Below are 16,142 nucleotides of genomic sequence, written 5' to 3'. Positions count from 1 at the left end.
TGTTGTCTTGTGTTAGCAGGGTTAGCCATGTCTGTGAATAGCATGATGCTACTCTGCCTTCTGGTATTCCCTCTGTTGCTGGGTTAGCACAGCTAGCTCGTTGGAGACAGATCTCAAGTTTCCATTAACGATGGATGGATAGGTCGATGCTGTAACTTCTTAGCTCACACCTCAGTACCAGCATGTCGTTTTCACCTCCTTCTCCTCACCTTGTGCGAAGACATCAGGCCTTGCACCAGTTAGCATTGACATGCTACAGGCTGCTAACAGCCAATTTCACTTGTAAACACTGCTGCCATGGTTACACGTAGGATCTCCAGACAAACACAGGAACAAAAATAGTAAAATATCATGGAAGACAAAACCAGTCTGGTGTCCATGACCAAAAAATGAACCCACTCCAAATAAAAGATGACAAAAAAAGACGAAAAAATGACAAGAAATGGAGCTGCTGCAAAAAGGCAGCCAGAACCATCAGGGTGGCCTAGCAAGAACGTTGGACCACAAAGTGCTTTAAAGCTTGGTTTTAACATTGTATAGTGACTGTAAAACCTCACTAAGACTTCTCACACTACATTAATGGAGATTCTGCTCTATGGATGATGTATTTTGATTCCCTGAGTTGCCAACTTTGTGGTTTCTCTGTTAAAGTCACATCATGATTTTTACTCCTTGTCGTCCTCCCTCTGTCTCTGCCTCTCTTGTTTCACTCTGCAGGTATCCCATCCAGTCGCCTCGACCAGGCTGCTATGGAGATCGAGACGACTCACCTGGCGTTCGTAACTATGGTCAAAGATCTCTTGATGAGCTGTTTGACGTCTACTGCTTTGCAAAGAAGCTTCAAGGTATGAATCAAGAGCTGTAACTGTACATAATGTGTTGACTGAGCTGAAAGTGTGATGTGCAGGCACCTTGAGATCAGGATTTGATGCTCTGTTAGCACAGAAAGAGTGAGGGCAGAGGAGGAAGAAGTGAATACCATCACAAGATTGAGTCCAGCTGTCATGTTTTGACTCCTGCAGGCATTAACTTGGCGTATTTGCCAGGCCTAAAATTTTTTGCTTTATTAGTGAACATTAAGCAGTCTTATGAGTGATATTTGTGTCTCTTAAACAGAGCTATTGTGCTTTCTCATACTTTGTTTGAAAAAGATGTATACATTTTTGTGCGAAAAAGGAGTATGAATGGGCCTTAAAAAAAGAAAGGTCTGTGTTATGGGTTGCAGATTGTGTCTTTGATTTCTGAAAAATTAAACCATAAGTAAAAATCTATCATTTTTAATGCACAGTTTTCCACATCTTAATGATTCACCAAGTTTTATAATAGAGAAAAACTAAAGTGGAAATAATTTACTGAATTAACTGAAGAAAAAGAGAAATACTGAGATAACTCATCTTATTCACACCTTCACATTCTCCACTATGCATTGTGACACAATAACCTGATCTCTTCTCCTCCTCCCAGGTGAAGTCTTCCACTCTGCAGTTCAGGAGAAGCTGAGTCTGGCCACAGCCTCCATCCACTGCCATTCACTGGGAGCCCAGCTGGCCACTGTGGGGCAGCTCTACCTGGCCTGGCAGGCCGGTCTGGACCAGTGTGATCCTGGCTGGCTGGCTGACGGCAGCGTCCGTTACCCCATCAACGTTCCACGAAAGAACTGCGGAGGAGACGAGCCTGGGGTGAGGACGGTCTACAATAAACCTGACCGTACTGGCTTCCCTGACACCACAGCTCTATTTGACGCCTACTGCTACACAGGTATTGGACCAAATCTCCTGTCATGTACCAAGTGAGATTGGAATAGCTCAGCTTTGCCTTCTCTTTGGACATAAACACAGCTGAACTATACTACTATACTTTTTGTTTTAGAATTCATATCAAAACGTTTTTATTTTACTCAAAGTAACTTAACAAGTAGTCAAAAAGGAACAGCCACAGATAAAGCATGGTGAATGATCAAAAACATTGTCCTTTTTGGTAAAATAAGTCTGTCATGTCTTGCAGACCAGCTGCCAGTGAGGGTCCAAGCTTTGTACCAGAATGCCAACCCAGCAGCAGAGACCATCTCTTCAGTTACTGTAGCCAAGCACAGAGCCCCTTTCTCCAAGACTCCTGGGCTTGATTCAGACAGCGCAGGACTAAACTCAATTGCTGAAATCAACAATTCCTCTGAGATCTCTGGAGAGCATTTTATCAACCATTTGAATCCAGAACGGGGCTGGAATGAAAAACAGGATGGACCCAGAGCCAATGAGAAGAGCCTGGAAGATTCTGATAGGAGAAAGAGTAACAACACCTCAGGTCTTACTGACTCAGGGAACCATGGAGGTTCTGCACATGAACAAGAAAACAATGACAATTTCGGATCATCTGACACCCCGACATCACCTTCTACTGCTTCTTCTACTCCTCAGGCTCAGACAAGTAACAGTGTGTTGGCAGGGTTTGTGAACTCTCTAATGAAGCCCTTTAAGAACTGGAGAGGAGATGAGGGGATTGAGGAGACTGAAAATAGACATTTAGTGTTTGAGGAAACAGAACGAGTGAACCAGACGCAGGGAGGAGCATCCAGCAGGAACCAGAGTGAACCAAAACCAAGTGGAGACAAGGGAACCATGGATAATGCCATCATGGAGCACAGGAGTGGTGGTTTCTCCTTCAGAGCTCCTACAAGTGGACTACAAAGTCCAGAGGATGGTCTGTCTGAGCAGGAGAAAGAGCTGATGCCTCTGATTCCATTAGTGCCTGCAGTCCAAATCACAGGGCAACGTGAGCCCACCACTCAGCCAGGAGAACAGGCCTCCAACAGCTCTGCTGACAACCCTCCATCCACTGTCAACGGTAAGAGCTCGACACTCACTGCTCTGTGTTTTTACAGCTTTAATAACTGAAAGATGAGGGGAAATAGAGACAGAGACTAAATTATAGACTGGCACAGTTTATAAGATAGAGGTGTGGTGCATTTAGATAAACCACGGAAAGACAGTTGCGTGTCTTGAATAACGCTTAATTCTCTTGTTCTTGTGTTAACCATGATACTTTCCCTGTCAGGGGAAATTTGATGTATCACTGTAAATTCAATTTAACATCAATAGTAAACAAGCATAAGTGGCAATCTACAAAAATGGGTTTACTCGAGACTGTTCTTTATTTATTCTCATATTTATTGACAATACTGTGCTTGCACAAGAGTCTGTCAGGTAGAACAGGAGCTAAGCTTGGGTTTTGATGTATCTAACGTAATTTAAGGTTTGCTTACACTACATCAATCATTTGTTTGGCAAAAAAGCTCACCTGCAACACAAGTTACAGCTCATATATGAATCAATTTGAGTATGGCACTGAAAAAATTCAAGTAAACTCACTTGACCAGACATGGTTTAAAAATTCTGTCTTCCAACATGAGTTAAAAACAATTCTTGGGCTGAGTAAAAAAAAAGACAGAGATGTAGGAGTCTATTGTTAGTGTGCGCGTGTCCTGAAGAACATAGAGGCTGTCAGGCAGATAACATCTACAGCAGAGTGAATAACCCTCAGGACTGCTGCAGGACACAACAACACACCAGAGGATACACAAGGTCAGCATTCACCCTTTCAGCTCACGTCTACTTCATCTGCACCAACACAAACAAACACATTTTTGGCTGGTAAATGGGAAGATGCAAGACAAATATGGAGCATTTACCATTATGGAACATTACAGCTTCAAAAAACGTTCTAATACCAGAAACAAGAACAAAAGAAAAACAGTGCATTTAGATCCTGTGAGAAAGGCAAATTTTCTTTCAATAACACATTGCGCTGCAAATAACGCATGCTGGCATCAGCCTAAAAGTGGGGTTTAAAAAAAATACTCAAATTTCCTCCAAAGAAAACCAGGGAATGAGTCAACGAAGGTGAGAGGTTTCTCTCACCTAGCAACTGCCAAATGTATAAATGTAAATACTCAATGCTTTGCTACCTCATTGCTGATACCAATGTACAAGGTATCAAAAACACTTTGTACTACTTAGCTGGCAGTTGCCTCTTTTGTTGAAAGAGATGTAAAGCTTTTCACCACTAACTAAATTCCAAAGGACTTAAAAAAAGAAAGCAAGTATTTTAAAAGGCTGATCTCAAGGTGTAGAGCTTGATATCTGTTATTTTCCTTGTTAATCAAAAGTGATTGAACATTGATTCCTGTTCTTAAGCTCATTTTTAGCAATCTGCTTTCATAACATCATCAACATATTTCATTTGAATGAACTAGACTCAATGCCCAGCTTTTTTTCAAGCCTCCTGATGTCATGCCTCCAATTCACACACACACGATAGAGGACAAAGAGGTCCATGCGCTGACAGTCAGTGTTGCTGCTCCTGACATGATTCAAACAGCCTTGCAATAACTCTCCCTCAGCCTCTTTTATTACATGCCATATCTGCAGATGGGATAAGGTGGTTTTGCCTTTCTCACAGTCAGCCTCCACCATCACAATTTAATATCATGTCTGCCTGACTTGTGAGATTCTCTCAGCAAATGTACTCCAGTAATGTGAAGTCAACAAGGTAGAAGCACCAACAGTGGACGCACATCATTTTATCTGCTACAGGTTTTGTGATGAAGTGTTTCAAATGCAGCTTTTTGGTGCTGAGTTGAAGCTTTTCCAGCAAGTTTCCCATCAAAAGATTCACAGCTTCAGAGCATTTTCTGTAAGTGTTCTCAACAGGGTTAAGAAAGCCTCCAAATTTGGTCTAATTGCCTCACATTATTTATTTAACAGCTCATTGCATGCACTAGATGATTATTCTGTTATCAAACTGTAGTAAAAGTATGTAATGAGCTATTTGGATTATTAATAGGGTAATGAGCCTAGTCTATATGGCTCTTGTGAGAATGGACCTCAGGCTCAGTTGGTCATGAGCAGCTGCACACGCTCTGAAAAATGTACAGAGGTTTTAATATTCTGTGCACGGATAGATTTGTGCTTGTTTGCCCTCTCGGTAATCTGTCACATCCTGTGCTGTTGACATGTAGGACATGCCAACTGAACTGAAGACAGTGAAATAACCTTAGCGATGATGGTGAGCCACTTGCTGGTCCTTTCAGCAACACCAATGCACTGCTGCCAGAACAAACACACACTCGCTGTGAGTCACACACTCACACAGGATGAATAATTGATGCTGCAGACAGTGTTTGGTTTAAAGCTGTAAGCTGATAAGGCAGTGGACCACTTCATCTAAATAAACAGGTCTAAGATGGGAGATGGAAGCTTGTTGTAGAGCAAGTTATTTGCTTATCCAAACCCAAGTGCTCCTGTGTTTTTCCACATGGCTTCTCACTTCACAGGAGAGTGTGTAACTGGAGGAGGCTGTTTGTGGTGTAAAAATCCAAAGGGAATGTGAAAAAGGAACTAAGAGCAGAAGTGTGAAATTACTTTGAATACATCCTTTCACCCTTTCAGTTTCTTTGTGTGTGTGTGTGTGTGTGTGTGTGTATGTGTGTGTGTGTGTGTGTGTGTGTGTGTGTGTGTGTGTGTGTGTGTGTGTGTGTGTGTGTGTGTGTGTGTGTGTGTGTGTGAAATCAGTGCAGCATTTTTGTAGCTGCACTGAGCAGACCCACTAGTGAAGGGATTAAGCTCAAAACATCCAACTTACTGTATCTTCACAGTGACTCAACTTCTTATACCAGCTCAAAGCCTTTTTTTCTTGATCTAAAGAAGTTTACGTCTGAAAAATGAACCATATGTATGGCTTTACAGGGCATATGCACACCACAACTAAATTACAAAGCAGAGTAGGCCATGAATACTGCTGTAAATTTAACATATGCCAGTAGAAGTATTAAAATAAAAGTTGTCAGTATTCTAACCAAACTACAACCTGCTTTCTTCAAATTTTGAACCCAATGCAGTGGTGCTCAAAACTATAGTTTCTTAAGCATCTGCTCTGGGCTGGCTGCGAATACAATGGAAACAACATACACACTCAGCAACAACTACAGCAGAAATAAACATGTTAACATCCTGTTTCATAAAATGGCTTTGGTCTGAGTATTTAACTTATCTGTTAGCACACAGTGTGTGGGTGTGAATGTTATTTTAACCAAATAGTTACACCTATAATTATTGTGTTGTAAGTCGCTTTGGATAAAAACACCTGGTAAATGAAAGTGTAGAACTGTAGAACCTAATATTCCAAAGTTATCAAAATTAAAATGGGTTTCAATTACTTAGGGTCATGGCTGAATATTTTTGGCAGTTTGTCTTGCCTAATTTTTTCTTAGGTTGTTGCTCAGTCTTAGTTTATGTATTTGTTTGATTTCAAATGTGACACCATTCCAGTTTATGGTTATGGTCTATTTCATGGTCAGCTACTTTAACAGATGGACCATAATCCCACTTCTAGTCCTACTTTCCCTTTCATTTCATCAATGTTATGGTGCTTATGGGATTGAGGAGAGTAACAAAACACATCTTACCCCAGGTAAAGAGAAAAGAACAAAAGAAACACAGTAAAAATAAAATAAATAAGTAAAAAAATAAAATGATCAACTCAAAACAAGGTTTGGTTAAAAAAAGAAGAAAAACACCATTAAGAGAGAAGTCAAACTACCATAAAAGAAAACTATGTTCACAAAATGACATTACTCAAAAGCAGGAAATAAACCCCTGAGTCAAAGACCCTTAAAGAAACATTACCTGCGATGAAGGCATGGTTCAACAGCATCAAAAAAACACAGATAAAAGCCCCCTGGCACAGACTGCTTCCTCCATCCTGCTGATGTCTGTTCCTGATTGCCAATCAAGAGTAGATAAGGTCACTTACCTGCTGCCGAGGCGAGACTTGGAGCAAAAAGAAAGGACATCTAGAACACATAGCAAAACTAAAAACAAAATTTCTTCCAATGTATATCTGGGGATTTAAAGAGAGAAAATTGCACCAATGATTCGATAAAATGAGCCATACATGGTTTAAATCCACACTCCTGTATCACAGTGCTGATTTGATTAGACTTGTGTTTGTGTAATCACTTTAAAACTGTTAAATCAGGCTCATGTAAGCCAGACATCAGTTTTAATTGCTTTTTCTACATCCATAAATTAAATCTATCCTCCCACACAATCCCCACCTGCATAATGAAAATAAATTAATTGGTCTTTTCTGTCTCTTTGTTCCCTGTAGAATTCACAGGATCATTTCCCGATGAGAAATCACCAACCAGTGAAAATATCAATGTCTTCAGACCTCAGGGTCCCAGAGGAAGCTTGACCTTTGACCTGGACCTCAGAAACCACTTTCAGCGGATCATCCAGTCAATGCGTGGCTCCAAACACAGCCTTCCTGGAAATGTAGCCCATGTGGGCAAAGATCCCACCTTGGCGCCTCTGGAAGCCAAAGCGGGACCTGTGGAGGTGGTGAGCCTGCCTACCGCTCTTCAACAGGACAACTCAGAAATCTATTCGGGCCAGGGGAGAGATCAGGATGGAGATGATGCTCATGTTCCAGTTGCTGCCAGAGAGGAGACAGAGGTGGAAGGAAGCAGTGAGGGCAGCAATTTACCTGCTGGATTTGGATCAAAAGACAACATCTTGGACAAGAGTAGTGTCAAATCGACTACACCTAGCCAAAGTAAAACTGAGCTTGCGACTGTAGCAGAGCTCACAACTCTGTCTTATTGGCAGCTAGCTAGACAACCAGCAACACAACCTGAGGGAACCCAGGAACCAGCCAGTGCTGAGGAGGCCAGAGGAGAGATTTATTATATCCACCGCCCTTTCAAAAACCTTTCTCCTTCACAAAGAGGAGAGGGTAGTCCAAATTCAGGTTTCACTTCTGTTTTCAGGAAGCATTCAAAGGATGTGTTGTCTTCCACACCTCGAGCTGTAATGGAGATGCTGACAACCTCTAAGGTGACCACAGTGCAGCCTCTTACCACCGGAGACTTAAAGACAGATTCTACCAGCAAAGCCACCAATGCAGAAAACCCCTCAGATACTACTTTTACTACAGTGCCGTCCATCTCTATCTCCTGGGTTCGGGAAGAAAAGGAGAAAACAACCAGCACGCCAAACTTTCAGGGTGACCCCTCAGCTACTTCAACAATCAGTGAAGGATCTCAAAAATATGATGTCGACTCAAAAGAAATGGAATCCAAGTCTGCAGTGTTGGAGTCCTTTGTGTTTGGAAGTCAGCTGACAACTCTCAAGGCTGAGAGCCCAAAATCTGAGGAAAACAAATCCACAGTGGCACCAGAGAAAAAGAGCGTCAAAGAGTCTAAAAACCCCTTTGGATTTCTTGTACCCAACTGGGCGTTTGGGCTCATCTCATCAGGTACGAGCACTTCTTCTCGTTTCTTTCAATAATCTTGATTATGAGCAATTATCTAATTAGATGATTGATCTAATTACATGTGCAGCTTCATGACATTAAAAAACATCAATCAGTGCTTTTCTAAGGTGACATATAATAGTAGCAGCACGATGTGAACACTCATACGAGCCCTTATCTGATTTCACTGCCTCTGCAAACCATCCTAAATAATTGTGCCTGTCTTCTGTTGCTTCACTCAAGGTTACCTGTCTTTGTGTCTTCTCTCTTTCTCTCTAACATATATCATGGATTCCTACCCATGTTGCCCTCATTGTGCAATCACATCCTCTCTCCATCCTCTCATGTTGGTACGACAAACAGCTGCATACAGCAGCTCAGTGCACTGAGGGGCAACCAAACAGGTCTTAGAGAAGTAATTAGCAGGTCAAAGTGAGTGCAATTGAGTGAGATGGAGAGAGGCCAAGACGCCAGAACCCACTGAATCAATGCGGACACAAACTATATAACAGGACTTGTAATTGACTGCGGCCACTGCACCTCTTTCAGTCTAATCTCTGTGTATGTGTTTACCCTGCTATTTGGTTCTTGTCCAACTCAAATTTCTGTTTGTTTGAATGCCATCCCCCCCTTCTTTATCTCATCCTTTTCTTTTTCTGTCTTTCTTTACCTCCTCCTTGTCTTTGTTGTCTTTGTTATTTATCATCAGAACACCCCAGTCCTATCCTGTGTCCTATATGGCCATATACATCAGGGTGATAAACTGCTGGTATATGATGCTATACCCAGCTTTCCAATTCCCATCACTCTGGCCTGCGGCTAAACCCACACACATGTGTACAAACACACACACACACACACACACACACACACACACACACAAACTGAATGGATGTGCAGAAACATTGGCATGCCAAGATAACACAGAACACTTAATCCATCCCACATACTCCAGCATTACATGGCAACACACCCGCATACACACACACTCATACAGGATGTGTCCTAATCTCCTATTGTGGGGGTACATTTAATTTGACTCCTCTTTTAATGACTCATTTCCTCATTTCCATATTGAAAAATCCTAAAGAATTATTAGGACTAACAAAAGTTACAAAATTGTTTTCCAGACTGTTAAGATAACATTTAACAAAATGGTTCAGAGCTGTGGCTCAGCAGTTAGAGTTAGTAAAGCAGTGCAGGTGTCGAGTAATGTTTGCTGTCTGTCCAGCTGTAAAAGTAACACTTTTAGTCTGTTACACCAGCAAACTGAGGACAGGATGATGCTGAGTTATAGCTGTCTTGACAACAGCCTGGCCCTGGGCTGAGGATGGATCAGACCTCTGGCAGCATCAACAACATGGCAAGCGGCCCTCAACCGAATTACAGTGAGAATTTGGTGGAGCAGAGTCAGGCTGGAGTGAAGAAAAAAGGGACTGAAGGAGATAAATAGAGACAGGGTCAAGCTGGGGTGGCATATTGACAGTATGGGTGTGTGGATGGATGTTCAGTTTGTCTGCTGGCTGTTTGAGACCTTGGATCAGCTTTCTTGAGCAGCAAGAGAGCCCATTTTCGATCGGTTAAGCCAGTCGTGCAAGAGAGTGTACTCAGAAATGCTCTCAGTGGCACAGCCAGCAGCTGAGGATTGTGTGTGTTTCATGAGTTAGTACTGATGATTTTGTTTCTGCAGCGGTTTATGGATGATTAATTTGTGGATGTCACATGAGGTGTTTGAGTGGTCACAAGTGTAATCCACTTCAAACCAGGCAATAATTCAGAAGTTCTGTTCTTAGAGATAGTTATACTTTGTCAATGTGTATTCAACATGGCTAACAGAGTTGTTTATTTGGGCATGTTTGGTAGGTATGGACAGGATGACATATGGGCAAAGAGTCTGCAACCATTTTTCTGATTGAAAGTTTTGTATCCTATTGTGTTGCGTGCAATATCCGAAATGCTGAACTCAACTTAGCTTTGTTCTAGTTTGGATGAGGGAAAATGAAGGAAAGAGCATTTTGCCCTTTTTACAGACAGCTACAGACCACTTGTCAATCAAGTCAGCCATGCCCTTAAGTGGGCAGTTAAAAAACTTTAAAAATATGAGTTCTGAAAAATGTATCCACTCATACAGGTTGAAGTTATCATTGATTGGAAAGTTGGTGCACTTGCCAATCTATTTGTGTTGTAGATTCAGCAGCAGTGACTTTTGTGTGTTTGACATGTGCCAAAAAATAAAAGATGATATTCCGTTTCTGCACAGTTGTGTCTGGAGTGATCGTAGAGCATCCCATTAGGCGTTAATATGAAACACAAAGAATATTTCCAGAATACTTTTAGTGTTCCAAAGTGCTTTGAATTTTTAACATGGAAATGAAAAGAAAAAAAAGACTGAATAATTCAGTGGGGTATTTTCTGTGTAGAAGGCAGAAATGTCAGGCAAATGCCCTTTCAATTGTTTTATATTTTTAATAATCTGCAGTGGGCCTGAAAAAAATACAGAAACAAAAGGCCCATGGAGGCATTTTCATGGTACTATAAAGATAATTTATTCATTTTTCAGCCACAACAAAACCTAGTGATTATTCACCCTTTCTGACTCCATCACAGGCAGCTCTGTTTTATTTCTAGATTTTATGACCTGGAGCTTTCATTTTGACAGATGAACGACTGAATCTCTCTACTGTTTCTGGGAACAGATCCACAATAGAACAATAAAAGAAGTGTTGTTGTTAAATAGATATTTTGTCATCTCAGTTCTCTAAATAACTGACTCAAACCACAGTGCTTGTTCACTTCACACAGTCAACCAGCAGCTTTTCAGTTTCGTTATTATTAGAAGAGTACTGTGTAATCAGAACAATCAGATTTTGTCTCATAGATGAGGCCATGGACTGCTTCTTCAGCCATGCAGATTAGGGTTTAGAAAATTCCATACCAATCAAATAAACAGTTATGTTTTACTCTTGTATTACTTCAAACTTGATTTATTTATTTCTAAAATGTTATTGTCTTGAACAGACTGAAGGTCCCTGAGGGTGCAAAGAGTTTTTTGAAGCAACAACACCTCTGACTGTCACCAGCTGCAAAACGATGGAGGCGATAGTTAGAGGCAGATATCTTGACAGGGAGCTGTCAGGAGGAATATAATCCTCTGTGTGGAGTCATTGTGCAGTAGTACAGAGAGGACTTATGTCGGGACCCGTTGCTATGCAGGAGATATCAGATGACTTGTCAGGAAACTGCTTCATTTTATTGAAAGAAAATTTCGCCACACTATCTGTGGCCTTTTGGTCTGTTCTCTTAGAGGACAACAATTTTTTTAACTTTTTAATCTGTGGACGAGTTTCCTGGTGCACCTACACATGACTTTTACTATCACTTTGTCATAAGAGTGTGGATATAGGTTCATTTTGATGAGAAACACACAGCAGACCATGAAAATGGGCCGTTTATTATGCCTGTAGCACACCTAACAATATATAAATAGAAGCATTTGTGACATTTTTCATTTTTACTATCCATTCACAGTCAGACACACATATCCACCATTGACGTGGTGAGTCACTTATGCATCCAGTCAAAAATAGAGCCACCTGACTTTGTGTAAGATTTTCAGGCTTCAGAAGAGGACAAGTGCACACAGCTAGGGCTTTAGAGCTTTATGTCTCGACAAACTTCTCTTCTACAGATGATGAAAGTATAGTGAAGCAACCATCCCACAACAGGTTAAAGGGTGTAGTTACTACAGGGAGGTCAGGTGAACACACACCTGTCCCAGCATAGAGTTTTCATAGACAGCGGAGACAATGATAAGGTACAATGATAAGTGACTCAGGTACACTTTATGTATGCAGTATGCTCACAAACCGCAAAGCTTGTTACAGCTGGAGTTTAGGAAGCAAGCATCTTTCCAGAGCTTGAAGGCAGAGCTGTAGTCATTTTCTGTTGAGTGTCAAACTGGTCTTCAGGAAAACTGTTTGCCCACAGCTGACTTAATCCTAAATCATGGGAAATACTTTAGCAAATCACACCAATGCAATATACCAACTGGGCGTTTACATTACAGAGACCCAGACTGAGCCCAAATGCTATCTCTCAGCAGCATGTGTAGCTTACTATGAAGGCAACAACATTGCTAACAGATGTATGTGAAGTGGATTTCAAGGGGAAAAATTTTGTTGCAGAATCTCTGCCCTTACATCAGGACGAGTTGGTTAGCTTGCTAGTTTGACATATAAGTTGTTGATGAGACTCCCTGAGTTATTTTTCCCCAACACTCTGACAGTGCAGATAATGCAATTTATTGAGGATGAATGGAGATGCCACAACAAACCTTCAACGTCTTAATCAGTCTGGCAGTTCATGCATGCTAAATCAGGCTGCATTGAATCCCTGGCATGTCTCTCCTCCCAGGCCGTGTTCAGTGTTAAACAGTTTGTGAGGTGCTCACCTCGAGCATATTGGCTGTTTTCTGCTATCACGGATTTCTGCTACTGTGGCTAATTGCAAGTGTCATGCTGTTACATGATTTGTGCATATGTGCATATGTGCGTATTTGTGGATTTGCTTGCAAAGTGAGGAAAAACACATTACCTGCAATTGAAAAGAGGTTAATATGGACAAGTATACACTCATAAACCACCTGTTTGGAAGAGTTACATAATCAGAATTCAAAATTTTCAAATGATAGCTCTTTGTAAACAAATTACAACATGAACAAACATCAATTTTCATAATTGTCTAGTCTAGTGTTGATTGCGCCTCTCATTTAGGCAGTATCTCACAGCAATCATTCACAGATATTTGGTATGGATTAAACACGCCTGTGCTGATGCTGTTTTTACTCCTCTTACACACAAGTGTTTGTCAAACACTACTTAAATCAGTCCCATTATAGTAGTGACATCGTTACATCTGCCAGCCTTCCCTCAGAGATTTCACATTTTCAAAAGATTGCCGAGCGCTGTCAGCTGATCTCAAGGAGCTAAATCTATGTTAGAGCCCCAGCATTGTTTCCAGGCTCTCATAGCCCTCTGTTCAGAACGGTCTGATTTAGTGGGCGTGGCCTTTATATGTTAATGAGCCACCGCTGATACCACCCCGCTCTTCTACATCACTGAGAGTGGCGCCATGTAACCGTGACAACTGAGCTCCAAGTGCACAATGTTTAAAAAACAGTGAAGCTTGTTTACTGTAACAATACAGGCTAAAACAACAGGCTAACCGCAGCTACAGTTAGCATCCTGAGGCTAACACAGTGACAGGGGGGGACACTGAGGAAAAGCTCTTACATCTGCTCCACAGCACACAGCATTTAAAATACTCACATTTCCAGTGTCGAGGTTTGTTGGTGGATGGTTGGTAATGTGCCTGGATTCAGGACCAGTCTATTCGCTAGCCCTCTGTTGTACTGTCCAAAGTTGGAAAAGCAGTCGGCCGTGAAGTGACTAGCACACACATGCACAGTTTTACTGAGTGTAGCTGGCACATTTCCATGATAAATGAACTCTAGCCACTTAGTCTTGTCTTCTTCCGAGATGGGAAGCTTGTGCATGGAACTATGTGGCTGTTTACAGCCCAAATCAGAACAGTGACGGCTCTTCAACTTTGGCATTCTCCTCTCCCAGCTGCTGGAGAGATTTCTCTCCAGCAGCAGGGAGAGGAGTGTGCGGGGGAGGGGTTCGGGGATATCTGCTCCAGTGGACCAATCAGGTCAGACTTGCTCCTGATTGGTCAAAAAGGGAATCGCTGACGTTGGCAAATCCCCAAAATCCAAACAGCTTGTTTTAGGTCAGGAATTTACATTCACATTTACTACTAAGTACATGTTTTGTCATTAAATATCACATTTTGTGGACTGGGAGGAAAGCCAAAGACCCACAAATTTCACCAAAAGACTTAATAAAGTGATTTTTGCATAATATGGGACCTTTAAAATACATTTTAAATAATTCATTTCTAAACTTGATAATATGGTTTTTTTTATGTGCTGAGCAAGTCTGTATGCTGCAGACATTAATTTTTTCTTCTCTATTTTGGGTCTTTTGATTTAAAAACATTTTAATTTCACTTTTACAGTAAAGTAGACTGCCAAAGTAATATTCATTGCAACTTTTTTGCTCAATATCAGATATATTATGAGAAACATTGGTTACCACCATTTGAACATTTCAGCACAGCATGAATGTAAATATGTCAGAGTTTGCTACAAGGCTAATTTCACACACATGTTCATTATGAGATCCTTTTTTACAACCTTTACTTGTTAAGACTCCAATGATTTCATCGAGTGAAAGTGTAGTATTTGCTTGGAAAATCACAAAGTGAAACAATCCCCATCATCATTTTTCTGGACTTTTGTTGCACACCCTTGGCTCAGACTGACAGTTTAATGCAGAGTATCAAAGAGAAAGGAGCAAGCTTGGTTTCATGGAGGTGAAGCCTGCTGGCCCTCATTGTCCTGTGTAAAAAAACAGCAGACCCATGGGATGAATGAATAGTTGATGTGAAAGTACACTGCAGACTGTTAGTTTCTGCCCAGTGTAAACTGTGAGACTGCAGACTTGCTGCTGAGAAAGTGGAGCAGGTTCCCCAAGAAATAAACATAACCTCTGTCAATCTTCATCTTCATCTTTCCCCCTCCCTCCTCTCTGCCCTCCTTTTCTGCCCTTGTGCTGCTCATCTCTCTGAATGAATCCTTTTGAAGTCATAGACAACATTGAGTCCTGTGTCTTTGTGCTGCAGAGTGTTATCTTTATTTCATACCTTTTTCAGTTACACGCCCAGTGTGTGTTCAGTCTGCCTTGGCAGTATTTGAAGCCCATCCTCAGTGGGGTGGTGACATTGTCCCTGCTGTAACATTCAACTCAAACAGGGCAACCCATACTAATTTGTAATGAGTGCCATTTCTAGCTCTGTATCATCCAAAACACATCAAACACTTGTTCTTTGAGCTACCACAGAAGTGGCAGTCTGAATATTTCACACTACAGACTCATTGAGCCATCACAGTGATGATTCCATCTACTGTATTGAAGACCATACTTTGCAGTTTAGTGCAGTCGTCCATATGGCTCTAACTGCTCTGTGAGCCGCAGTGCCTTTTAGAGAGGTACTGTAGCATTAAATTTTAACAGGGAGCTCTTGCCGTGCCCAGGTGAAGGCTTATCACGCTCAGAGATGGGGAACACTTGAACAGGCCAGGCCGTGATCTCCATTTCAGCAAAGCTATTACAAGCTTCAGTGAGTCCAAGCGCAGGAACACGCCAGGCGATAAGCAGGTGTAGACAGTGAATGTAAAGTGTGCGTGCAGTTTTGCCATGTAAATGTGTGTGTTTATCCATGCAGGCTCTCGAGTCTCTGTCAGCATAACCTTTTCTGCAGGCTTTCATTGTGCTGATTTTACTAACCACTCAACTTTAGGCTTCAAAAAGAGCAAGACATTTATCTTATCCCGACTCTTATCTTACACTTACCTCTTAACACTGATGCATGGTTGAAGGCTTCCCTCACAAGACGCCTAAAAAATGTAAAGATTGCACCATTAATGAGTCGAATGTTACAAAGAGGGACAGATTTCACAAAGATGAAGAGAAAATTCAGAATCAGATCTTTTACATGGAGGAGAACTCAATGTAAGAACTTAGCTTTAAAACTTGACTATTCGCTAAGGCTATTACCAAGCTCTTTCCTGTAGACTGTCTTCCTCTTTCCCCCTTCTTCTGCAAGTCTTTCCAACAGAAAAAGTCAGTGGGTGCAGTAGGAATAGGAGAGACAACCTATTTTAGGACCACTGAGTAATTAATCATAAGCTAGCAGCAAACATTGAGAGA

At 41.4% G+C, this 16,142-nt stretch overlaps 1 protein-coding gene across 1 annotated transcript in view; it reads left to right on the top strand.

The window, feature by feature from the left end:
• LOC141789616 (neurocan core protein-like) overlaps positions 1-16,142 on the top strand; it is an 82,622-nt gene that overhangs the window by 37,595 nt on the left and 28,885 nt on the right. The window contains exons 6-9 of the mRNA XM_074669116.1: positions 718-845; positions 1,465-1,758; positions 2,005-2,841; positions 7,165-8,313. Of these exons, the coding sequence (XP_074525217.1) occupies positions 718-845; positions 1,465-1,758; positions 2,005-2,841; positions 7,165-8,313 (2,408 nt within the window). The remainder of the gene's footprint in view (positions 1-717; positions 846-1,464; positions 1,759-2,004; positions 2,842-7,164; positions 8,314-16,142) is intronic.

Source organism: Halichoeres trimaculatus, unplaced genomic scaffold (assembly GCF_033239565.1).
Source record: "Halichoeres trimaculatus isolate MK-OKI-2021-1 unplaced genomic scaffold, fHalTri1.1 fHalTri1_scaffold_4, whole genome shotgun sequence".
Lineage (NCBI taxonomy): Eukaryota > Metazoa > Chordata > Actinopteri > Labriformes > Labridae > Halichoeres > Halichoeres trimaculatus.
Note: the sequence above shows the minus strand (reverse complement) of the source record. Positions and strands in the feature narration are given on the sequence as shown.